We start from the raw sequence: 22,716 nt of genomic DNA, 5'->3' as shown, positions 1-22,716 counted from the left end.
AACCATCCAAAAGCTCAAGATGCCATAAAACTTCAAATTTCAATAACTAATTAGCTCAATTCAAATATCCATATATAGTTATTGCCTATTTAAAGTTTTACTAAGCGTGGCAATAGTTCGTGTTATGTTTGGTTCATGTCGTGTCGAGATAATAAACATGTCAAGAATGCTCAATCCAAACCCAACCCAACCCATTTAATAAACGTGTTGTGTCAAGTTCGGGTCGTCTTAAACATGTTACTTGGTTAATAACCGGTTTACTCATTCCTAGTTTCCAATAGATTAATTTGTGTCATTAAAACTAAAATCAAATAAAATTAGAAAAATATTTATTTCACATTAAAAATATAAATAAATAAATAAAAAGAAGAGGGAACATGGGACTACATTTTTTTTTTTAAAACTATTTTTTTATATTAAAAAAACAACATCATGGCGTGCTTCCCGATTCTACAATAAGAGACTTTAGTTTGGCCATCTAGATCTCCTCTATCAGGTATTCTCGCACCGTTTCTTGGGGCTCATCACTTGATCTTCCAAAGATCACTTTCTTAGCTTTAGCAAAACTTAGATCTCCTCGCGCACGTTTACCCGGTCGCTCCAGGGCCTCCAATTGCTCTTGCATGTCCTTAGAGTAAAAATCTACCATATTTGATAGCTTTTCATTTGCTTGCTGCAATATTTCCAACTGGTGTCGTGTCTCCTCCACCATCTTTGCCCTCTCCCCTTTAAACTCCTTATAACACGCTGACAATCTTCAACCAAACTTCGCTCTGCCACTAACTGAGCTCTTAGCACCTGCTTCTCATGGGATTTCACAATGAGGCGATGCCCTACACTTGTGGCAAATGTTTCACTTTGCATACTCAGGGCCATGGCATCACTCACCACCCGATTATCATCTCTTGTCCCCAGCAAGCGCACATCCCTAGGAGTCACCAAACTCCTTGCAACTCTAATGGCAACATCGTTGTCAAGGAATAATGAGTCGTTTACGATCATTAGTCCTCGCGATGAAGCAAAGTAGGGCATCCACACTAGTGTAGCCCCTTACCCCCATGTCTGTGTTGGGGGTTAGATCGAGAGAAAATGCGAATGAAGATGTCATTTTATTTTTGAGTTTGAGGAGAATGGGAAGGAAGAAAATTGACAAAGCTATGTGTTTTGTTTTCAGAGTTGTGATTTTTTTTTCTCCCCTTGTTTCCTTTTATAGTCGTCCATTATGATACCTGTTTCTGATTTTTCCCTACGCCTCCGTGATTTCTGCTTTGAGATTTAAGGGTGAGGAAATAACAGTCATAATTTTTAATTTAATTAGTGGGGCCTCCGTAAAAAATAAAGAAAAGAAATAGTCCGTATTTTTTTATAAATTAACCAAGAAAAAGGAAAGATAAAAGAAGGTGAAATTGGTACTTAGGTGACGAGGGGTAAATTTAAAAGATATTCAACCAAGAACGCAACAAACTTCACACACTCTAGACCTTGACCAAATACTCTTATGACTAGTCAACTGTCAGATATGAATTATACCAAACAATAACATACACAGAGCATACTAAGATGTACCTGCAAGCCTAGAGAATTACTAGTGACAACCTATGCACTCAGAATGACCCGTCAATCTAGGCATCCCTTGTGCTAGCAACAACTATGGTGAAAGTGTGTGAAGACAACATAATCAAGCTAACACCAAATAGCAGAAAAAGATGACTAGTCAACCGCACAAATCTAAATGACTAGTCAACTATCAAGAACACAAACCCAGAAAATTTACAGATATAGAAACCAGAAATTGTTCACCTAGAAACCCACCATTGGGAAAAACTGGGGGTCATCAACCGACCAGGCAATCCACTAAGCAAAAAGATTCTTACAAAGAACACTAGCAAGCTCAAGAAATTCCTAGGTCTATTTAGGAAGATGAGCTATACCTCCTTTGTGCAATCTTCTTCTCCAACTTAGCAAAGCTTGAAGCTCAGTTCTTCATGGCAATGGCAGCTCCTTCTCCAGCTCTTTCATCCCATGGCACTAGCTTACAAGCTCTAACTCAGATAGAAATGAAATTTGGATTCATGGAGAAAATGACCAATTTCTTCAAGAAACCATACTCTTGAAGAAATCAATCTTGAATTTATCCTAGATATATATGATAGAGTGTGAGATCTAGCAAGAGGAAGTTTTCATATTTCAAATGCAGTTTTCAAAAAGAAACAATTTGGAAAACTCAAAGTAAAAAATATGAAGGTTACTCTTGAGGAAGAAGAAGCGAAAGTTTGCTATGAAACTTTCCAAAACTTGTCCCCAAAAGTGACGGCTGCCCAAAAAGGAATTCTTTGGTATTTACACACAAAAGTTCCCTAGGTCAGGATGACACATGGCAGCAGAGAGAGAAAGAAGAATAGGACAAAAAAGTTTGTTATCTAGCTGGAAATCCTACAGAGCAAGGATGACTAGTCATACGAGAAACAGATGACTAGTCATCATTTTATGAAATAAATTTAAAGCAATGTGATGCAATGCACAATTTACCTTTGCCAATTTGCTTGAACCTCCATAGGATAGTTGTTAGTTAAGAACACCTAAAGAAGCTATTCTCAATCTAAACTTGAGCTTGATAAATAACAATAGAAATCCTATTACAAAGTTGTCAAGGGAATCCAAAAGAAAAACTCAAAATGTATACATTAACAGAAAGAAAAGAAGGAAAGACAAAGTTGTCTATAGAAACATTATAAATATCAAATAGTGTAGCATATAATCGCAAAGTTGTTTGTAGCATGGTGGATAAGGTGTTGGAGAGTAATGAAAGTGGTAGGGGTTCAAAACCACTTGTGTGTGTGTGTGCTAAAGTCTTCATTTTCCTACATTTTTTAGCGGGTTGACACGACCCGTTTAATAAATGGGTTAAACATGTATTTTAATGGGTTGGCAGTGTTTGGGCCAAAATTCTGCACACCCAGCCCAACGCTGAAAACCCAGAATGACAAAACAAACCACAGGACCCAAGCAGTCTGGACTTTGCGATTAAACAGGAATCGAGGGCCCAAAATCCAAGAAAGCCCAACCCAGGATCTGTCAAAACACGACGATGACTTGGGCTTCGAAAAAGAAGAAGAAGAAAGAAATTAGCCCATAGCTCCAGAAAAACTCGATCTGGGCTTGGGATGATTAAAGGAGAAGGAAAAGCCCCAAAAAGATGCAAATCCACGTGACTATCTAAAACTTTGAACAGTCAGCAATCTCAACTAAGTCGATGGGAATTAATGGAAACAGGTCTTGAAACAGGCAAAAGTCTCCAACCTTTTCAGTCAAAAGAAGATCAAAATCTCTTTTCTATATTTAGAAAAATTCTGCTCCAGAGCAAGTACCATTTCCAAGGGATAAGCATGCTATATTTTCTAAAGAGATAAGTAGGAAGCAGGGAGTTGTTCATCTGGAAGATCAAACTAACCATCACAGTTTGAGCTCTTACAAAGAGCAGTTAAATTTGAAGAAGGGTTAGGTTTTCTTTCAAGAAAAACAGAGAAGTGATTGCCTTAGAACTGACTATTGACGGTTTATTTGCCGGAACAAATAACTTTCCCTTTTTCTTTGCATTTAAAAATAAAAGATCTTTTTGAAAATATTGCCGCCCATTATTAAAAGATTAAAAGCCCCACTCCAAGCATTTCTTATAAATATGAGAGAGGGTGAACAGAGCAGGGAACAACCAAAAAAAATCAATCAAAGACAAAACTCAAAATGATCACTTGATCTCAAAAAACCTTCAAACAAACTGAAGCAACCAAAGGCTCATTAAGCCACAAGAAAGAAGCCAGCTACAAATCAAAATCTCCGACCTCAGTTTAGACTTAGAGAAATAAGTCATTCCAAACGAGATTTCTCTCGTGACAAATTTGGTTCAGCATAAGCCAAATCAAGCAGAGTTTGGGTTTTTACAAATATGAAAACCTCAACAAATTTATGGAGAGTCCTGATCAAGCAGAACAAGTACCACAGTGCAATTCGAGCTCAGTAATCAAGTCCAGCCACTTTTGCCCCTTCCAGACTGAAGAGGTCCCAATTCTGCCCCTTCAAGAAGCCTTACAGGGCTTGAAATAGATTAACACTCTGCCAAACTCGAACGTTGGCATTGATTTGCAGTTGAAACTTAACAGTTGAAGTTGTTGATAGTTCAGTCCAGCACCAGCATATCCAGTCCAGCCCTGATCAGAAGCATCTATCTAGGTAGAAATGGAACTCCAACCTTCTTTTTGTCCTTCTAGAGTTGGTTTTTCCCTTTTGAGTTTTGTAAAAGGCAGTTCCACCTGAAAACAATTCACTTTCTTATCATTTGTTTTGGTCAGAACTACTAATCTTGTATCGTGAAAAATTGTGAAGTCCTCACCAGTCTGAGGCAAGAAAGAACTTACTTGGGAAATATTCATCACCCAAATTCACAATCGTTTGTTTAGAAATCAGTAACTTGGGGTACAAGTTATCTACTTTTAAGAAGTCTGCTAGAATTTTTCATTGCTAGCAGTGGCACGCTCGCATACTAAACAAAGTTGACTTGTTGACCAGTCAATGGTTCTCAAGGCAATGGGGAACTTTATCCTACCATCACAGGAACAAACATCAAACGGGTGAACAGGCAGGTTGACCCAAAACCCACTTGTTTAATAAACGGGTCATAATGGGTTGACCCGAAAATTACCCAATTATTAATCGTACAGGTTTAAGTCGTGTTTTTTCTGTGCATGTTTCAAGTTGGTAACGGGCCAACCCTTTGTGTATTTAAGTCTCCATTTTCTTACATTTTTTAGCAGGTTGGCAGGTGTTACACAGACCGACACAACCCGTTTAATAAACGGGTTAAACAGGTATTTTAGCGGGTTGGTGGGTTGACTCAAAACCCATTCGTTTAATAAACATGTCACAATAGGTTGACCTGAAAATTACCCAATTATTAATCGTGTGAGTTTGGGTCGTGTTTTTTTCGTGTAGGTTGTCACCCCTAATTACACATGTAAAATATAATATAAATAAATAAATATACACATAAATGGTCCGATTTGGTTTATGCCGATTTACAAAAGTTTAAAACCAAACCAAACCATAAACGATCCGATTCGATTTTTAAACCATTTGACTTTTTTTTTGTCTTACCGGTTTGGTTCAGCCAAATTGATGCCTACCCTTACTGGGAGGGGACTTATTTTTTACTTTTTATTTTTATACAAGCGATATTGTGGGAGTGAAATTCCAATAAAGGACCTCGGATGCATGGATGCTTGATTTATAAGTTCCTTTGCATTTTTTTTAATGAGTGCTGCTAAACGAACCCTAAAATTAAACGAGTATACCTTACTACCAAACCATTTATTGAATTACTAATTTACTCTAATATAAAATTACAAAACAAGATATATTGAATTGTGAATCACCGTCGTCATCTCCTCCACCGAACATAGCAACACCTCATTCATAACATCGTCTCCTCCACCGTCACACTAAACCCTAATAACATAATATACCTAACTTGTTGATTTAGAGGAAGAAGATTGAAGGTGCTTCCTTAAAATTAAAAAAACAAAAAAAAACTACACTGAATTAAAGATAACAAAATGTCTATAAATTGTAAACTTTGGAAAACACGATGACAAATTTGGCTAAATTTTGTACCCAGTGACCAAATTGAATTTTCATGTAAAACAAGTGATCAAAAAAGTATTTAACTTTTTAATTAAAATATTAGGATGTACTCAATTAATTTTAGAGTTCGTTTAGCAGCAATCTTTTTAATTTATTTGAGGTATAGTGTTGACTACGGGTGGGCGCGGTCCGATTTGGACCGGTTTTTGCATCAACCCAAAACCGATTTGGTCCGATTTGAATTTTTACTAAAATGCTTGAGAAAACCAGCAACCCAGATCGATTTTGATCCGGTTCGGTACCTATTTTTACGGTTTGGGCCGACTCTTCAGCTTAATTGAATTTTTTTTTGTTCTTAAATTTTTTTTAAGCTTCAGCCCAATTGATATTTAAAACCTTTTGGGCCTAATTATTACCGATTGGCCCAATTCACATCCACGCACCGCAAATTGAATGAATCCATCAAGCGTTAATACAATTTTTTGACAAAACAACAAATATCAAGCATTAAAATAAAACTTACAACCTAAACACAAGAAAAAATAAAGCAAATTTAATTACAAACAAATTACAGAAATAGAACATATTCAATTTTCTGCAACATCTTCAGTCTTTCTTTTTATCCATGCTACTGCAGTACCTATTTCAAAGAGCAATAAATTGTCAATTGTTGTAACTTTATTTTCTTTTTTTGAATTATGAATGAGCTTCTCTCCCGTCTAAAATTTACAATAACGTTCAAAGATTTTGCCACTGAGGAATGATATCAGGAATAGAGAACATGTCTGTCAAAACACAACAGGAAAAAATCGAAAGAAAAAAAAAAGAAAAGAATCAAACCTCAATAACATCATCAACCCAAAATCATAGAAAATATCAATACCATATCAGAAGAAACAAATGAAACCAAAAGTGAAGTTAAAGCACCAAAATGGATTGTTGAAACAAAAAAAATACATATCGGCACAAGGGATTGGAGAGATAAGAGACGCTGACTTGCTTTAGACTGGCTCTTTACCCAGATCTACAAGAACTTAACCCAGATGTCCAAGAACTTCACCCAAATCTACAAGATGAACACATATATGTACAGAGAAACAAAAAATGAAGAGAGAAAAAAAAAAGAGAAACAAAAATACAGAGTTGCAAAGAAAGAGATACAGAGGGAGAGAGTGAAACATAAAACCAAGAAAAAAAAAATCAGAGAAAGAGAGGGAAAAAAAATGGAGACAAAATGAGAGGAGAAAGAATAAGAGAGAAGAAAGAAAGAATAAGACAGAAAGAAGAAGAAGAAAAACTGAGAGGAAAAGAGGCAGAAGAGAGAAGAAAGAAAGAAGTAAAAAGAAGTTGAAGAAAGAACCTAGAGGAAAAGAGGTGGAATAGAGAAGAAAGAAAGAAAAAGATATAAAAAAAACCTGAGAGGAAAAGAGAGAGTGAAGTGAGATTTGATGTGATTAGGATATTAAAATACGGCTTGTTGGACTTGGGCAACGGACTTGGAAAATTTGGGCTTTTTGTTGGTATAATGAAATAGTTGGGTTTGGGCCTAAAAAATTTGATATTTTAAATATATATAATATAAAAATATATAAAAATTAATTATATTGGACCGGTTCCTTAGGGTGGAAAACTGGAATCGAAACCGGTCTGAATCGGTTCGGTTTGTATTTGTCTCAGTTTTTTACTTTTCTGGTCAACACGGTTTTTTTCGAATTGGTTTGATTCGATTTTGCGGTTTTGCGGTTTTGCGGTTCCAATGCTCACTGGGGGTGGGTACGGTTCAGGTTGGATCGGTTTTTGCCTCAAATTAGAACCGATTCGATACTATTCATTCAGTTTGGTTCGGTTTGATTTTAATATAAAAAATTTCAAAAACTGTTCGGTTCGGTTTTGAACCGAATTATAAAAATTATTTTTTAATACAATTCAATTGAAATATTATTATTTTTATAAATTATTCAATTTCATATAAAAATAAATATTAAAGTTAGAAACGAGAGATATTTTGAAATTGAACTTGGATAAATATTATTTTTTTTTTTGTTAAATTAAAAATATATATTGAAATTATATATTTTTTAATGTGACCAGTTCGGTTCGGTCCAGTTCGATTTTTGAAGACATGGAACCGGATCCAAAACCAGTCCAAACCGGTCCAGTTCGGTTTTTAACCGATTGTTGACTTTTTGGTCAACTTTGTTTTTTTCCAGTTTGATTCAGTGTAGTTTGGTTCAGATTTTCAGTTCACCGGTTTGAGTGCCCACCCCTAATATTGACCAATTAACAAAAAGTCATGTTGGGTTGGCGGACTATGCCATTGCCCGGTCCACGGTCCACGTACGCATAATAAGTTTTATAAAGAAGTAAATTGAAAGAAAACGAAGAGATATTACTGAAGACGAAGATATTATTTACTCTTTTCTATTTGGTTTCTGAGACCTTACACTTTCTCCTGGCGTGGGGTGGTTGAAAAGGATAATTTCGGAACAAAGCAACAACCAGCAATCCCGCAGACTGCTAGCAGCCAGCTTTTCCGGCTGCGGTGGTCCAACTCAATCAAACTCCTCAGCTCGGCTCCACTAGAAACAGCCGTAGGTAAAGTGCGTAGATTGATTCTTTTCTTTTCTTTTCTGCTTGTTAATTTCAGTAATTCGTGCTTCCCATGCTGTGATACGAAACCCTAGTTGTCTTCAGGACAAGCATCAATGTTTTCTATCTATATATCTATCTGTCTATCTGTCTATCTATGATCTTGGGCAGTCGTTGATTTCTGCTACTTGCTCTTAAATTCCACTTTCTTGAGGTCGGGTAATGAAAATATATACTTCAGGGATTCTTACTTCAGCAAATGCAAACTCTAATTTTTCAAACATGTATTCACAGCGTACTATATCAATTATTTATCCAAATGCGATGAAGCTGCTGTTTGCTGTGCCGTTCAACTTAGCACTTAGCACATAGAGATATAAGGTAGAAGAGTTGCGCCTCTGGCAGTTTCCTGTAAGTGGCTTATTCTCTTCCTCACTTCATGAAAATGATTAACGTCATCCCGTTTACTTTTGCCCCTTTTGCTGCAACTATTCTGTGTTTACTGATTTTGAAAATGCTAATCAAAATCAAAACAGAAACTATTTTCTTTGACTGGTAAGTTGAGGGGAGAGACAAAATGTTTTCAAGAGAAGCGAGGGGTTTAGAGTTGACACTTTATGGTCAAAGGTGCAAAGCTTCTTGATTTTTTTATTTTTTTAGGCTGTCAAAGGTGTCATTGGACAGTCACCAAAGTAGTAACATTCCTTATTCTGCTTTACCCAGTTGCCCTTGATTATGCATTTAATGATGTTATTGCAAATTATCTGAGCATTTCGTCTACGAATCTGGAGAAGAAGAGAGAGAAATAGAATAAGAATAAGAAGTTAGGATAGACAAAGAAAAGGAAAGAGAAGTGCTCTGCATTTTAAGTCAAAATGCCAAAAACTCCAAAATCCATTACAATATGGTCTATTTGTATTGTACGCAATCTCAAAGTAATCAAGTACCTAAAAAAACTAATATATACTGCAAAAACATAATAATTAAATTCTTCAAAGAGTCTAAATTCTAAGTAAATCCTAAATTCTAATTCTAACAATACAAACATGATGTACTTAATTTCTTCACTTTCATGGTTGTACCTACGCCATTATTCTTCCCAGATTGTATGAAACTTGTGTTCAGGTTTTGTAACATTAATGGTTTTTGTTTTGATTTTGGAAGCTACAAGATCAACAATTCTTTAGTTTGAGCTGCACGGTTAAATTGATGAGGAATTATGAAATCAATGGGTGAGAGTCTCAATGACAAGAATATAATTATCAACATTAGATCCTCTCCATGACAGGAGTGGTTTGATGCTAATCAAGATCTGGGAATAAAAGCGACTGTCTTTCTTGCATGGGATCTGCATCCTCCAGACTAGGTAAACTAGGCATTGATGGCTTTAAGAAGGGTGAACAAAAGCCCAAAGTTGTTCTGTAGTTGCTAAAAACTCAATTCTGAAGATGGCTGCAACAAAACTATATTTTTCCTTCTTGTTTGTAAAAGCTGGTTTGAGATTAAAGTGGGTGTTGTGTTTGATTTGAGCATAAGAAGGTTGGATCATGTTTGTATCAGGCAGAATAAGGTAATTTCATCAGGTCTCAAGAAATTCTTGGTACTGTGAGTTAAGAAATTTCAGCTAATGTTGAGTGATTACTGTCACTCTTGTAACTCCAGAAGATTCAGATAAGTTACAGTCGAGTCAGATTGGATTTATCACATGTGAACTTGGTGGCATTTGACCAGAAGGATATCGGGGATGTGTAGCCAATTGATATGTTTGGTTTATCGAAACAAGACACGGAGGAGCAGGGACTACAATCAGTGGTGAGACTGAATCTGGTGCCATGTGCACATTGTTTGGAGTTCAATGGAACAACAGTCAGAGATGACCAACGAAAGAGGTATTGACTGGGTTATGGTGCATGGGGCTACACATGAGACCCTGCAGATTTGTCATTGGGCCTTCACACATGGTGATTGTTGCACATGGTCGTGCTCCAAGGACAATAGTGATCATTGACATTGAAGTTTGCTATAATTCCAAAATAAAATAAGAAAAAGAGGGGTCTAGGGAAGAAAAACTAAAATAGATAGAGGAGAAGGAGAGAGGCAAAGCAGTTCAAACTCAAGTCTTTGTTCTTATCATACACCAAGAACTCTAAATCTCCATTATAGAACGGCCTATCATTTAAGCAATCACATGACAAAAGGCCGTAAGGGAATAAATACTGCAATGACAAGATAATTAAACCCCTAATCATCAAACTCCTAAACTATAATTGTAATAGATAAAATCTAGATATAGTAATTACCGATTTCCTTCTTACATCTGTCACTAGTGGAATTCTCATAGAATATCATATGATTTAGTGTGTGATATAGGTAGTACTTGCCATGGTACAGGATTCTTATTTAAATTTCGATGCTGAATATTTCACATTTTCTCCCCCTATAAATTTCTGATCATTTTCATATAACTTTTCTCATATGGGAAGGGTTTCATATGTGTATCTTATCTTACTTGACACTTTTAATAATTTTCAGTTGAATTTAATAGCGCTTTCTACTGCCTCTGGGGTCTCATTAATGATGACAAACACTTCTGAAGAGTTGGGGAAGCATTCAACCTCAGTGTATCGTGTGAGAGAAGACAGTGAATACGTTCGGCTGGTTATATCCAATGAAACAAGGACGGCAGAAGCTGATATCTTGCAGCCACAATCAGAAACAAGAGTTAAATCTTTTTTGTGGTGGATTAGAGCCTTAGCTGGGTGCCTTGTTATCATTATATTTCTTCTCATTTTCTTAAAATGGGGGATGCCATTTCTTTTTGAAAAGGTATTTCCTATTAACTCTTCTTTCCTTGGATCTTATATAACATGTTATAGTCAACTCACTATTGTCCTGTTTGTAATTATATACTTTGTTTGGTTGTTCAGCGGATTCAAAATCTTATATTTTTCTTAATACCTGAAGCTTTTTAATATATGGCAGGTTCTCTTGCCAATATTGCAGTGGGAAGCCACTGCCTTTGGCCGTCCTGTTCTTGCCCTTGTTCTTGTTGCTTCTCTCGCTTTGTTCCCTGTGGTCTTAATACCTTCTGGCCCTTCCATGTGGTTGGCTGGAATGATTTTTGGTTATGGCTTCGGGTTTGTTATAATCATGGTTGGAACAACTATTGGGATGGTCCTGCCATATTTGATTGGTCTGTTTTTCCGTGACCGCATCCATGTAAGGTTTTCATTTTTTCTAACTGATGATGACTTGTTGAAGAGAGTTTTTCTTTTTCATTTTTGTTTTATGTTTTAAAATAATACTACATTTCTATGCCTGTGATATGTCTTTGGTTATGTGGGCAGCAATGGTTAAAGAGATGGCCCCGGAATGCTGCAATGATTAGACTTGCTGGGGAAGGTAGTTGGTTCCATCAATTTCGAGTGGTTGCTCTCTTTAGGGTTTCACCCTTTCCGTACACAATCTTCAACTATGCAATTGTGGTTACCAGTATGACATTTTGGCCCTACTTATGCGGATCAGTTGCTGGAATGGTGCCAGAAGCTTTCATTTACATCTACAGGTGGGTTCTCTATCCTCTGTCTATGATAACTTTTGAACCATCAAATTCCAAGGGAATTTATTACTGAAGAAAAACGTAATGCTTTATGTTTTCCGATTTCTGTTAAGTATTAGTGGTAAATCTCATCAAAGTAAAGTTCGTTCTGATATCCATACATTTGCACACAAGGCATGCCCATGAGATATTTCAGCTAACCATGCTTGGCTATTGCCAGTCAAATGTTGATCTTTAGAAATAAAATATAAACTATTTTTTCAACCATTTCTGCTATTTTATTGTGCAGTGGTCGCTTAATAAGGACATTTGCAGATGTTAAGTATGGGAACTATCACTTGACTACAGTTGAGATCATATACAACATTATATCCTTAATTGTTGCAGTTATAACCACAGTTGCTTTTACTGTTTATGCAAAAAATGCTTTAAACGAGCTTAAAAGAGAAGAAGAAACTAGTGGAGTGGAAGCATCTGCCTCGGGCCATGGCAGTTTAGAGATGGAGAAAGCTTCCTGTTGAAAAACCTAAGCATATAGGAACATGGTAGCCTGGTGGCCCAGGGGAATTTGATGGCAGATAAGTGGATTTGTTAGCGATGTTTTATGTCTTCCCCTTTTAGGGGAAGAAGGGGAGGGGTAGGTTTTGTAACTATGTCAAATAGGCAAACATAGAAAAGAAAAAAAAAAAAAGATTGATACTATTGTGTATAAAATGTAGAAAATTTTGAACTACAGTGCGCATACTTTGTGGTCGCGTGGATGTTACATATTTTTATCTACCTGGTTTCTTTACTGCAAATGCCATAAGAAGATACTCTGATGGAGAGGACTTCTCAGCTAGTTTTTTATTTTTTATTTTTCTAATCTGCCGCGAGCCTTCGCGACTAGCTGCAGAACTAGAGATTTGGATATTTCGATTGATTTCCTGTAAATATCGTAATGTGAAAGCATCTTTATGACTTCTGGTGTGTTGCTTCACTTAAAATCAATTTGATCAGGGATGTCATTTTTTATGCACACGGCAAATTCACCATTGGATTTCTTTTAAAATCATCCAACGCCTGGGAGACCACTGGGAGCTGACATATATTATATTATATGGCAAAATAATTGTGAAATGTGTGTGGTAGGAGAAAGACTTCCATGAAATGGGGATGACATTATTTTGCTATCCCGGCCAATAACGCTATGATATGTGTGATAACACTTCCACGTGGCATAGTATTATTGGCAAGGATAGCAAAATAGTATTATCCCCGTTGCAACAAAGTTTTTCTTGCAGTAGAGTGCCACTTCTTGCGTGCTCATAATTGTGAGATGTACTACTGCAAGAGAGAGATTAAGTAATAAGGTGAAGGGGAGGATGCAGTATTTTGATGTAAGCAAAGCAAGCTTAGTTTCATAGTTTATTTCGGACGAATGAGGGCAGACAATTGAATGACAATGAAATATGTTATTTGGGCTGGGCACATAATTAATTTAGGTATACGCTTACATTACATTACATGAAATTAAATGAATAAATAAGATAATCATGAAGAAAGTTGAGCTTGAGACGATGAAAATGGCGGTTGGACATGAGGGACCGTTTCTTGGGTGGCAACTATTTCTTGTTGTGTAACATCAACAATTTGAGATAATTCTATGTTCACCATTTTGTGCATCTCTGTCCTCTCTGAGACAGATCCATCGCCGTCTGTTTTCCCATGTTTACTCCTTATATCTCCAGCCCACATACCAATATATTTTTGTACCATTTTATTAAACATTCCTTCCTTGAACATGGTACCCATCTTCATCATCATCATACCATGAGCAAAGATAAAAATGAGAATTTGTACAAGTGAAATGACAAAGACACAAGGAAAAAACAAGCACAGAGAGAGAGAGAGAGAGAGAGAGAGGTCTAACCTGGGTGACGATAACGTACAACGGTAGGGTGCTGTAACTGCAAAGCACTTGAACAATCACACTGCAGAGAATGATGGAACAAAGGCATAACATAAGCAAGCAAAGCAAAGCAGTAGTTCATTTCATATTCAGTTTTTTGTGTTCTCCAATTCTTTGGTTATAGAATTACCCCATAATAAGTCTTGGTATGATGTAACCCAACTTCTCCATAATGCATGAATGAATTCCATACGTGCTCTGCAAAGCAGTGAAGCTGATCATCACATCAATGCAGAAATTAATGCACAACCTACCGAAGAATTGTAAGATATCTAGTTACCGTACCCAAATCCAGAAGAAGAAAGCAATCTCAAATGAATTCTGAAACAATATGAAGTGGATCAAAATCAGGACAATGCGAGGGTTGTTAAACCAAAAGTGTTTATCTGAAGGCTTCACTCTTGCAGCTGCTTCTTGATCAACCTGTGTTGTCCCTTCTGTCACCTCCTGAGCCAAACGGGTAATTATGTGCTCCAGCTTTGCGCCCACAAGAAGCAGAAGCTGTCAGCCCATGCACCCACCACAAACATTATTAGATGATTTCATTTCCTCCCATAGTCAGTCAGGTAATTATTAACTTCCACTTGAAATTAATGGACCTTAAGGCACTCACAATCAGCGGCAAAAACGCTAACCAAAAATACGTATGCCATCCTGTACATTATGATTGGAAAATTCATAAGTTTAATTTTTCTCTTTATTATGATTTGAGTGAGAGAGTACACATATATATAAGAGCTCAAATTGAGATTGAGAAGATTACCTTCCACATTCAGCAACAAAAACAGCACAACAAACAGCCATAGGTACCAGCTACATACGGTCGAGTCAAATATTTATTAGTTGACAATCATAAAATTCAATATAATGATTCTTAATACACAGTTCCGACCAAACAAGAATCTTAACACACAGCTAGCTTAAAGCTTAACAATAAGAAGTAAAACTCAAAAGGTTTTCTAATTTACCTTATCCCAACAATTTTTCTGAAGTCAATTTCAAGTGTCCGCATCATGTATGTGTGAAAATCAAAATTAGGATTCCCAGGGCAGTGCTCCTGAAACGAAACTGAGAGTAAGTCCCGTGCATTTTCAGTAACTAACAACATGCCCTTGGGGGAAAACCTTTAACCTTGATAAAGAAAAACGCAGAAATTGTACAGAAACTTGTGAACCACATAGAAACAATAAGGGAATATTGACCTTGATGAACCCTTGTCGCAGTGCAATGTAGTCCGCCTTAGTGACAGAGCCGTAAAATTGTTTGAAGAATGACGTCTACCAGAACACACAGTAATAAACAATCCAAAACTAATCAGCACAGGCATAAACAAGATAGAACATATCATAGTACAGTCTTTATATTTTATTTAATTCATCATACGCTTAGAATATTCAGTTACTTTTCATCAAGATATTATAATAATTCTGATCGTCTAATTGCGAGGATTGTCATTACAATTTGTACTTGGAATTTGTTTTTTTTTTAATAGTAAATTTATTGCGAGTCAGGAAGGAAGGAATGAATTAAACAGAATACAATTGAGATCAAGAAAATAAATCGTCCTCAGGAAATGACAAAAGATATTTCGTGGTTTGGCTCTTGGAGTAATTCATCAACCTTAAATGTGAATCTAAATAATATAAAGCATGAAGGAATGTTAAGAACTATATACAGTTCCATAACAATTTGCAAACACAAAACTAGAGCAAACTCACCACCCAACCTATTACAGCCGCTTTTCTCCAATATCCAACTCCACGTGTTTTCAAGAACTCATGATGATGTGCACGAACTCTTTTACGACTAGTTGGATCTGCACTGAATAGTAAATTCAAATATCCAATTTAATGAATGAAGGCACTTCGATTAGCTAAAACAGACTTGGGAAATTCAAGTTGACATTACCCTTGCCTGACAGAATCCTCCCAGTGCTTCCATTGGCGTATCTACATATGGTAAACCATATAGGTTACAATGTAGAGATTTAAATTATATCCACTGCAACTTATATAACATAAAGAGCTGGAGAAGAAGACACCATGTTGCATCAAACATATTTAGACAATCATCCAAATAGTAAAATTTATGAAAGATGCATTACTCTTGCCCCTCCAAGAACCATAGTTGTGACACAAAAGATCACATGAACAACTGCCAATACAAAGATGAAGATGTGTAGATGATGTAGTGCTTCCAACGATAACAACGGAACCTTCCCCTAAGAAAAAAGAAAAAGGACAAGCATTATTGTTAATGTTTGTGATGATAATTGTCACCTTGTCATCATTGGAAGGTTCATGCTTTCTTAAATGGAACCATAGGATTAAATTACCCTATGATAACAATGGCACCTTGCATATATATGTGCCTGTACCTGTGCCAATGGAATCTTCTAATGATGACAACGCCAAAAACTCAGATACATGCCTGTACAAAATGTAACCTGTTTTTATCTAAATTCCTTAATGGCCCGTTTATGTGGCAAAGCCAATAGATCAGATATTTTTGCAGTTTAAGGAATGCAGTCTGAGATGCATTCTCCTGTATCTTGTTTTGTCAAAAATAAGGGGTCAGACGGATGAAGACAGAAGGCATAGTTCACATGTTCCATCATTTGTAATGTACACACAAGCACCACATCCATTTTACAAACATTGTAAGTCATGGTAAATTGAATAAGGTACTAACAATACAGTACCTTCTTCAGACAATGATCTGAATTTGTTTCTGCAGACAAAAGCCGCCGCCGATTGTTTAGAGATGGATTAAGAGAGTAATGTTCATGGTTGTTTCCCTCAGAAGTTTCCCGCTTGCATGGAAGCATGTGAGATGCGAGATAAGAGGAGATGCATATGTGGCTTATGGAACCTTGAAATACAGTTAGTAGAAGGGAAATGAACCCTAAAAGCATCAATTCTGTTTCAGACATAGGAAACACAATGATTAGGCTTAATAAACTACAACAAATTAGGCTGTACTGATTTAATTAGGCAACATACAAGATGAAATGAGATGAGATGGCAATGCAGCTTATATCTTATGACTAACATGTTCTTGATGGATTGGCAATGACATACAATGAAGAAGATACATGACGCCTTAAAAGAGAAACAGCATAGAGAGATAGTTTACCTTCTTTTAGTTTCTGTAGTGCTTCAAATAGCGCGTCTTGTTTCTCATGCTTCAAGTACTGAATTTCCAACACAACAAAACATGAGAGAAACTTACTTGAAAGTCTAGTACTGTGCCAAAACAACCCCTTACAGAATGTTCTATGAGTTCAATTTTTTATTATAAAGAGAGCTAAGAATGCTATGTGACTGGTTGCGCATCAATGATATTTGAAAGCAGAAAAAAGTCTCACTTTTCAAGAATTTTGGATAAACAAAGCTAAACTGTGCATGCGCACCTTTTCCATGTTTTGATAAGCTCCCAAAACTTATTTCCTAAAATTTTCTAACACAATTGAGATTTCGAGATTAGTTTTTCTCCTTTGGAATTTATTACCTGCCAACACATTCCTGCTTATTCACATATGTGCATTACCGCTTGCTAAGAATTCTATAGATTGAATGAGGAGCAGTACGGTGATTACAGAAGAAGATCAAGAACTAGCTTCTACTTAACTACTATATTTTATTAATTACTTATTATTGTGCAACTGACTACTGGAATTGGTTTTCTCCGAGTACCAATGATGGCCAACAACAAAAGACAAACTTCATCCACCAGTACCATACGGAACACTGAAGTTTATCTGATTTGCATGGCATATCCCCATGACCCATTACTTATGTGCTTTACCCTGCTCCAAGTTGCCAACACTTGTAAAAATCCAAGCTCTTTACATAGGCAGCATTTGGTGCCACCATATTCCCGACTTTGAAGAAGAATTAAGGAGAAAAAGATATGGCACAAGGGTAGCATTTTCCAGAGTGGGGGAGAGAAAAAAAAAACTAAGAGATTAGAGAGGCAACTCTTGTAATGATTGTAACCGTGATATGAGAAAGGGCACAATTTGGATACCTTTCCGAGTTTATGAAGAGCACGCTCCGCACAAAGAGATAGTAGAACAATGACAAAGCAAACAACTGCAACAACCCATGTTGATGTATACTCTAAAGAGCTGTTGAGTTCTTCTGCCATATCCTCTTCACACCAAAAAAGGAGCAATATGACAAAAAGATTACTATGAGCATTTGAAGTTGGGACGCAAACTAGTGTTGCCTTAATTGATTGTGGACTTTGAATAAGTAGAGAAATTTTGATTTTGGGGGACAGAGAATGCCCTATTCCAAAGCAAAGGAAAAAGAAGAGAATAAAGCAGTTTTCGAAATAAAAATGAAAGAGGAGAATAAAGCAAAGAAGCAGTGGGAAACCAAAGTATTCAAGGTGGCCGTGCATTTTAAGTAACGTACAGAATTTATCCGAGTAAAAGTGGAAAGTTCTAGTTCATTCCATAAGTTGGTGATAGGCTACTAGGTCTAGGAAGCCAACATGTAGAAAGAAGAGCCATGAAAGGCTTTATGCAACTTGGATTTCTGTTAACCGAAACTCTGTAGCTGTAGGTACCAGAAAAGAAAAGGAAAAAGAATAAAAGAACCTGATTCATGTGGCACATTACTCGCCATAATTCCAAAAATGTCACTTGCTGCCCTAGAGTTGGAGGGCACTCACAACAGCCGTGGCTTCTGAATTACCTCCCTCAACGGTGAAAGTATGAAGAGCAAGTGCCGTTGCTGGTCTTTTTAAGAGGCTTCTACCCTGGCTTCTCTAATGGTTCGTTCTTTTCGCAGTCTTGTTAAGAGGCTTCTTTGTCCTAAGTAGCAGAGCTCCTCTTTGTCCTCAGTAGCAGAGCTCATGCTTGCAAATACCGAATTACAGGTAGACATGTGAGATGAACCAATTGCAGCTCATTAAAGAGAGATAGAAGGGAAAAATAGAAGACACCTTTGACGCAGCATGGAAAACTAGACTTCTAAATTTAAATTTATTGTCAACACATTCAAACTGTTCACTTTCAATGTTTCAAAGAATACATGATTCATTCCATACATATATACTGTATATATCACAAAATCCAATCAAATAGACATTTAGCAATTCCTCGTGCTAGTCTGAGTCGACGATTTGGCCCCCCAGCCCAATAACCGCTCAACGTCCGTCTATTGCTTTCATCCTTACTTCCTTGCGCCCATCTCTTGATCTTCATGTGACTGAGTTACTGTTTTTATGTCAAGTAGATATAAGCTCCAAAGTCTAACACTGCAGCAAAATCATCTAGCCATAAGTCACACAACATACTTAAAACAACCGGGACCACTTCAGCATCTCATGGTTTCCAAGGTGCCGGAGGTGGTGGTGGAGTTGGAAACATTGGAGGAACCGCAGAGAAAATGGTATTCTTGTCAATCCCAATATTTTTTTCTCCCGACAAAGCAACAAGCGCTGCTACTAAACCTGCATTTCCAGCAAGGGTCGGCTCTGTGTAGTTGTAATTAGAACGAACATCACGGAAACCATCATGTTTGTCGGGCCCGGCAACCATGGCACCATCAAGCGTATTTGGGTTTGCCTTTGAAGTATCCCTCCATTTCCATCCCCCTTTACAATTGTATTTGATCTTGTTCTTAGGAATGGATGCTCCTCTGTGGTGGACATGTTTGGGGTAACGATTACCAAAGCCCACGACATAACTCATTTTTTGGGGATTTTTGCCAAGGATGTAATCAATCTGCCAAAGCAGTGGGAAAAACAAGTTATTGGCCATCATGTCTCAACATGAGTTTCTTTATATGTGTGAGGTGTCAGGAGCCCTAATATTATTTTCTTCTTAAAGGAAATAAAGCAAATTAAAAAAAAAAGTATACATACCTGAGTTTTAGCAAATTCACGCAAGACATCAGTAGAGTAGAAGTTGGGTCCACAATACCACCCAGGTGTATCAGCCGCTTCAAGATAATCGCTATACAATGTAGCTAAGAAGGCTGCATTGACTACATATTGAAGAGGCTGTGGCCTTCCATGATTCAACTGGATCAAGCCTCCTGTGGCAGGTCACTAAGATGTCAGATCCCATACATGCATAAATCCACTTGTGGAACCTCGTGAGGTCAATTAAGCACAGAACCCAAACATTATGGAGTAGGAAACATTGTACCTTTGGTTCTGTTAAAGGTCGTGAAAATTGGCAGGTACGAGCACATTACTATGCTAGTCTGGTTGTGAAATGTCCTCAAAATTTCTTCATACGGATACCCAGGACTCAAGAATAACCTCAAACGGCTCAGAAGCACCTAGTCAAAAGAATTTAAGATTGTGTTAGCAATGAAAAATATGAACTAAAATTGTGCAGTTCATAACCCAACTGTGATCTAACATTTGATATAGAAGGATGGCTGACACTTGGAAGTTACTAAGGATTACACCCGATTAATGAACATAGAACTAATTAAAGATAGTAATACATATTACTTATATAATCTTTTAGGTCTCATATCAAAGCACGAACACCACAAACTCCTATTAGCATACCTGAGCTCCGGCAAGCTTGTTGTCCCAGCTAAAAACTCCATAATCAGGGCCGCCCCAAAAGGCACCAGCATGTTTGGCAAGACCCGGAGTTGTTGCAAGCTGAAGATAAGAAGAATTTCCAGTAGCATAATACATCCAAGCTCCACCCCATACGAATTCATCCCAATAACTGGTGGAATTATAGAAGAGTGCAGCATCTGAACCACCACCAGCACTATATCTGCCTCGCTGATCCCTAGAAAACCTGAAGAGTGTTTTCGCACCATGGACAAGTTTCTGTGAGTAGGCCTTGTTGTCTTTAAAAACTATGGATGCAGCAGCGAGAGCAGCAGCCATTTCGGCGGCTAGATCGGAGCAACTGTGGCATTCAGTCACAGGACGGGGGTAATCAATGTCCTCAGGGCGCATCCAGCAATAATGATCATTATGAGTAGTACTTCCTCCAGCAGTAGATCCAATCCCAACCTGTAAAAGTAGTAGATTAGCAATGGACAATGAGAAGGAAAACACAAAATGGCAGTGGAGTCGAGTCGAGACTAGTGGATGCATTAGAAACCTGAGCAACAAGCTTGTCAATGGAATCAGCAGAATGGTTGAACGTCTTGAGAAAGTAATCAGAACCCCATTTAATGATTTCCTTCACATGGTTGAGTTCCCCAGCAGCTTCATATTTAGCACTGTACTCGATTACACTCCAGCTGAGCATGGTCATGGCAAAGGATTTAGGGAAGTTGAACTTGATGGCATCTCCGGCGTCATAAAAACCACCCGCAAGATCTTTAAAAGTGGTGGATGCATCATTGCCATCCTTAAGACATGAGTTACCCCTCCACGACACATTGTTATGTTTTGGGAGTTTTCCCGCTGTGATATCATATCATATCAGAGTATTATTATTATTATTATTAGTTAATGAAAAATGAAAAAAATGATGATCGAGATATCAAGAAGAATGCAATTAATCAAATCAAATCAATTATCCAGATACTATATATATATATATATATATATATATATCTAAATCTGACACTTACTTTAACACCCAAATTTAGAATATAGAAACAACAAACCCAGATTTAGAATTTTAGAAACAACAAACCCAAATGTAGAATTTAGAAACAAGAAAGATAAATAAAAAGAATAAAGGGCATAAAGAAAACGTACATCGCTGGGCGTTGAAGAACATTAGAGACTTGTGGAGCGCCAGTGTGTAGTTGTCGGGGGGAGGGCGGCCGCGGTGGTGACGCGGCACTGTCTTGACGATGAGGGTGATGAAGCCCGCCAGAAAGGCGGAGACCAGGAGCGTCCCGACTGTCCACACAAAGATCTTACGGCTGACAATGATGCATCCCAGATCCACATACTTCTTCTTCTTCTGCTCCCCGGAGGGCCCCAGCAGCCAGCTCTGCTGCGTTTCATCCAACGGCCGCGACGACAGCGCCGCCCTGTCCAGATCCTGCAGGTTCCGGCTCCGGTCGTCGTCCGTGGCCGAGTCCGCCGTGTTTATCTCCAGCGGGCCACCCCAAGGGTCCCTGCCGTACATGCTCATAGCTTCAGCTCAACACTGCCGACACCGACAGAGGAGTTGTCACTTGTCTCACAAGTCAAAACACCACCGACACCTAAAGCAAGAAGCAGAACCAGATCTGAGTCTGGGACAAAAAGCAACTCTCAATTCACAAAACAAGTAGCTGCTTCGCTGCTGTTAGCTTGTTTGTAATCTCATGAGCCTCCTCCTATTCCTATAAAAGAAAAGGAAAATGTGGACTCAGTTTGGACTTTTTCTGTTGTATTATATTAACTCAATAATTTGATGGGTGACGGTGCTTGTTTTATTTTCTCAATCACAGACAGATCACAGTTGTATTGAATTCATCTTGTGGCTTGCGATTTGTTTCTCTTTCCGTATTTTTCTATTCTTTTTTATTGAATAATTAAATACTATTCTTTTGGTTGATGACACTGACCACTCCGCTACTAGACAACGACACCGTGTCTAATTTTTCTATCCCACGCGCATTCACTGACTGGATAGGTAAATTGCTTGCTTAGAAAAGAGACCCAAAGTGCTTTGTTTTGCTTTGCTTGCTTTACACTTCACATTACTAGGATGCAGATGTACACAGACGAACTTCCACCCAATCCAACCAACGTTAGATAAAATTCTCTTTTCCACGCCTCCGCATTGGTTAAGACATCTTCCTCTTCTCATAAAAAAAAGATATATATATTATATAGGCGTATTATTACAAAACGTCTTTAAAATTTATGAAACTATCAGATTGTACACTTAATATTTTTTTTTGTCATTCGTGATCCTCAAGATTAGTATGCATGATCACAAACGGTCCATGCTGTTAGGTTCGGTCAAAAATTCTGTTAGTTTGCTGATGTGGCATATATATATATATATCACAAAGCATCCATGAGGTTCACGCACCTATCA

General features: G+C 37.5%; 3 protein-coding genes across 9 annotated transcripts; 1 reads left to right on the top strand and 2 right to left on the bottom strand.

The window, feature by feature from the left end:
* LOC18793771 (TVP38/TMEM64 family membrane protein YdjX) lies at window positions 8,029–12,744 on the top strand. 7 transcript variants are annotated; one of them, XM_020554606.1, is made up of 7 exons: window positions 8,029–8,229; window positions 8,518–8,634; window positions 9,388–9,589; window positions 10,756–11,049; window positions 11,206–11,442; window positions 11,571–11,788; window positions 12,072–12,744. In XM_020554606.1, exons 4-7 carry the CDS (start codon window positions 10,798–10,800, stop codon window positions 12,301–12,303), a joined length of 939 nt encoding a protein of 312 aa, XP_020410195.1. In that variant the 5' UTR covers window positions 8,029–8,229; window positions 8,518–8,634; window positions 9,388–9,589; window positions 10,756–10,797; the 3' UTR covers window positions 12,304–12,744. The 7 variants fall into 7 exon arrangements, with proteins under 7 accessions (XP_020410195.1, XP_020410196.1, XP_020410192.1 ...); XM_020554607.1 differs by lacking the exon at window positions 9,388–9,589 and having other exon boundaries at window positions 10,769–11,049; XM_020554603.1 differs by lacking the exon at window positions 9,388–9,589.
* On the bottom strand, window positions 13,131–17,977 carry LOC18789455 (MLO-like protein 13). Its single transcript, XM_020554656.1, has 14 exons — window positions 17,763–17,977; window positions 16,869–16,926; window positions 16,435–16,652; window positions 15,838–15,954; window positions 15,642–15,682; window positions 15,452–15,554; window positions 14,936–15,010; window positions 14,702–14,790; window positions 14,497–14,546; window positions 14,347–14,387; window positions 14,019–14,234; window positions 13,864–13,931; window positions 13,695–13,755; window positions 13,131–13,576 (listed from the first exon to the last, which is right to left on the bottom strand). Exons 1-14 carry the CDS (start codon window positions 17,880–17,882, stop codon window positions 13,316–13,318), a joined length of 1,518 nt encoding a protein of 505 aa, XP_020410245.1. The 5' UTR covers window positions 17,883–17,977; the 3' UTR covers window positions 13,131–13,315.
* LOC18788298 (endoglucanase 25) lies at window positions 18,688–22,147 on the bottom strand. The gene is made up of 6 exons (XM_007221945.2): window positions 21,435–22,147; window positions 20,827–21,134; window positions 20,271–20,735; window positions 19,897–20,032; window positions 19,611–19,783; window positions 18,688–19,470 (listed from the first exon to the last, which is right to left on the bottom strand). The coding sequence occupies exons 1-6, from the start codon at window positions 21,817–21,819 to the stop codon at window positions 19,069–19,071; spliced, it is 1,869 nt and encodes a 622-aa protein (XP_007222007.1). The 5' UTR covers window positions 21,820–22,147; the 3' UTR covers window positions 18,688–19,068.

Source organism: Prunus persica, chromosome G1 (assembly GCF_000346465.2).
Source record: "Prunus persica cultivar Lovell chromosome G1, Prunus_persica_NCBIv2, whole genome shotgun sequence".
Lineage (NCBI taxonomy): Eukaryota > Viridiplantae > Streptophyta > Magnoliopsida > Rosales > Rosaceae > Prunus > Prunus persica.
This window is presented reverse-complemented; position numbering and strand designations above follow the sequence as displayed.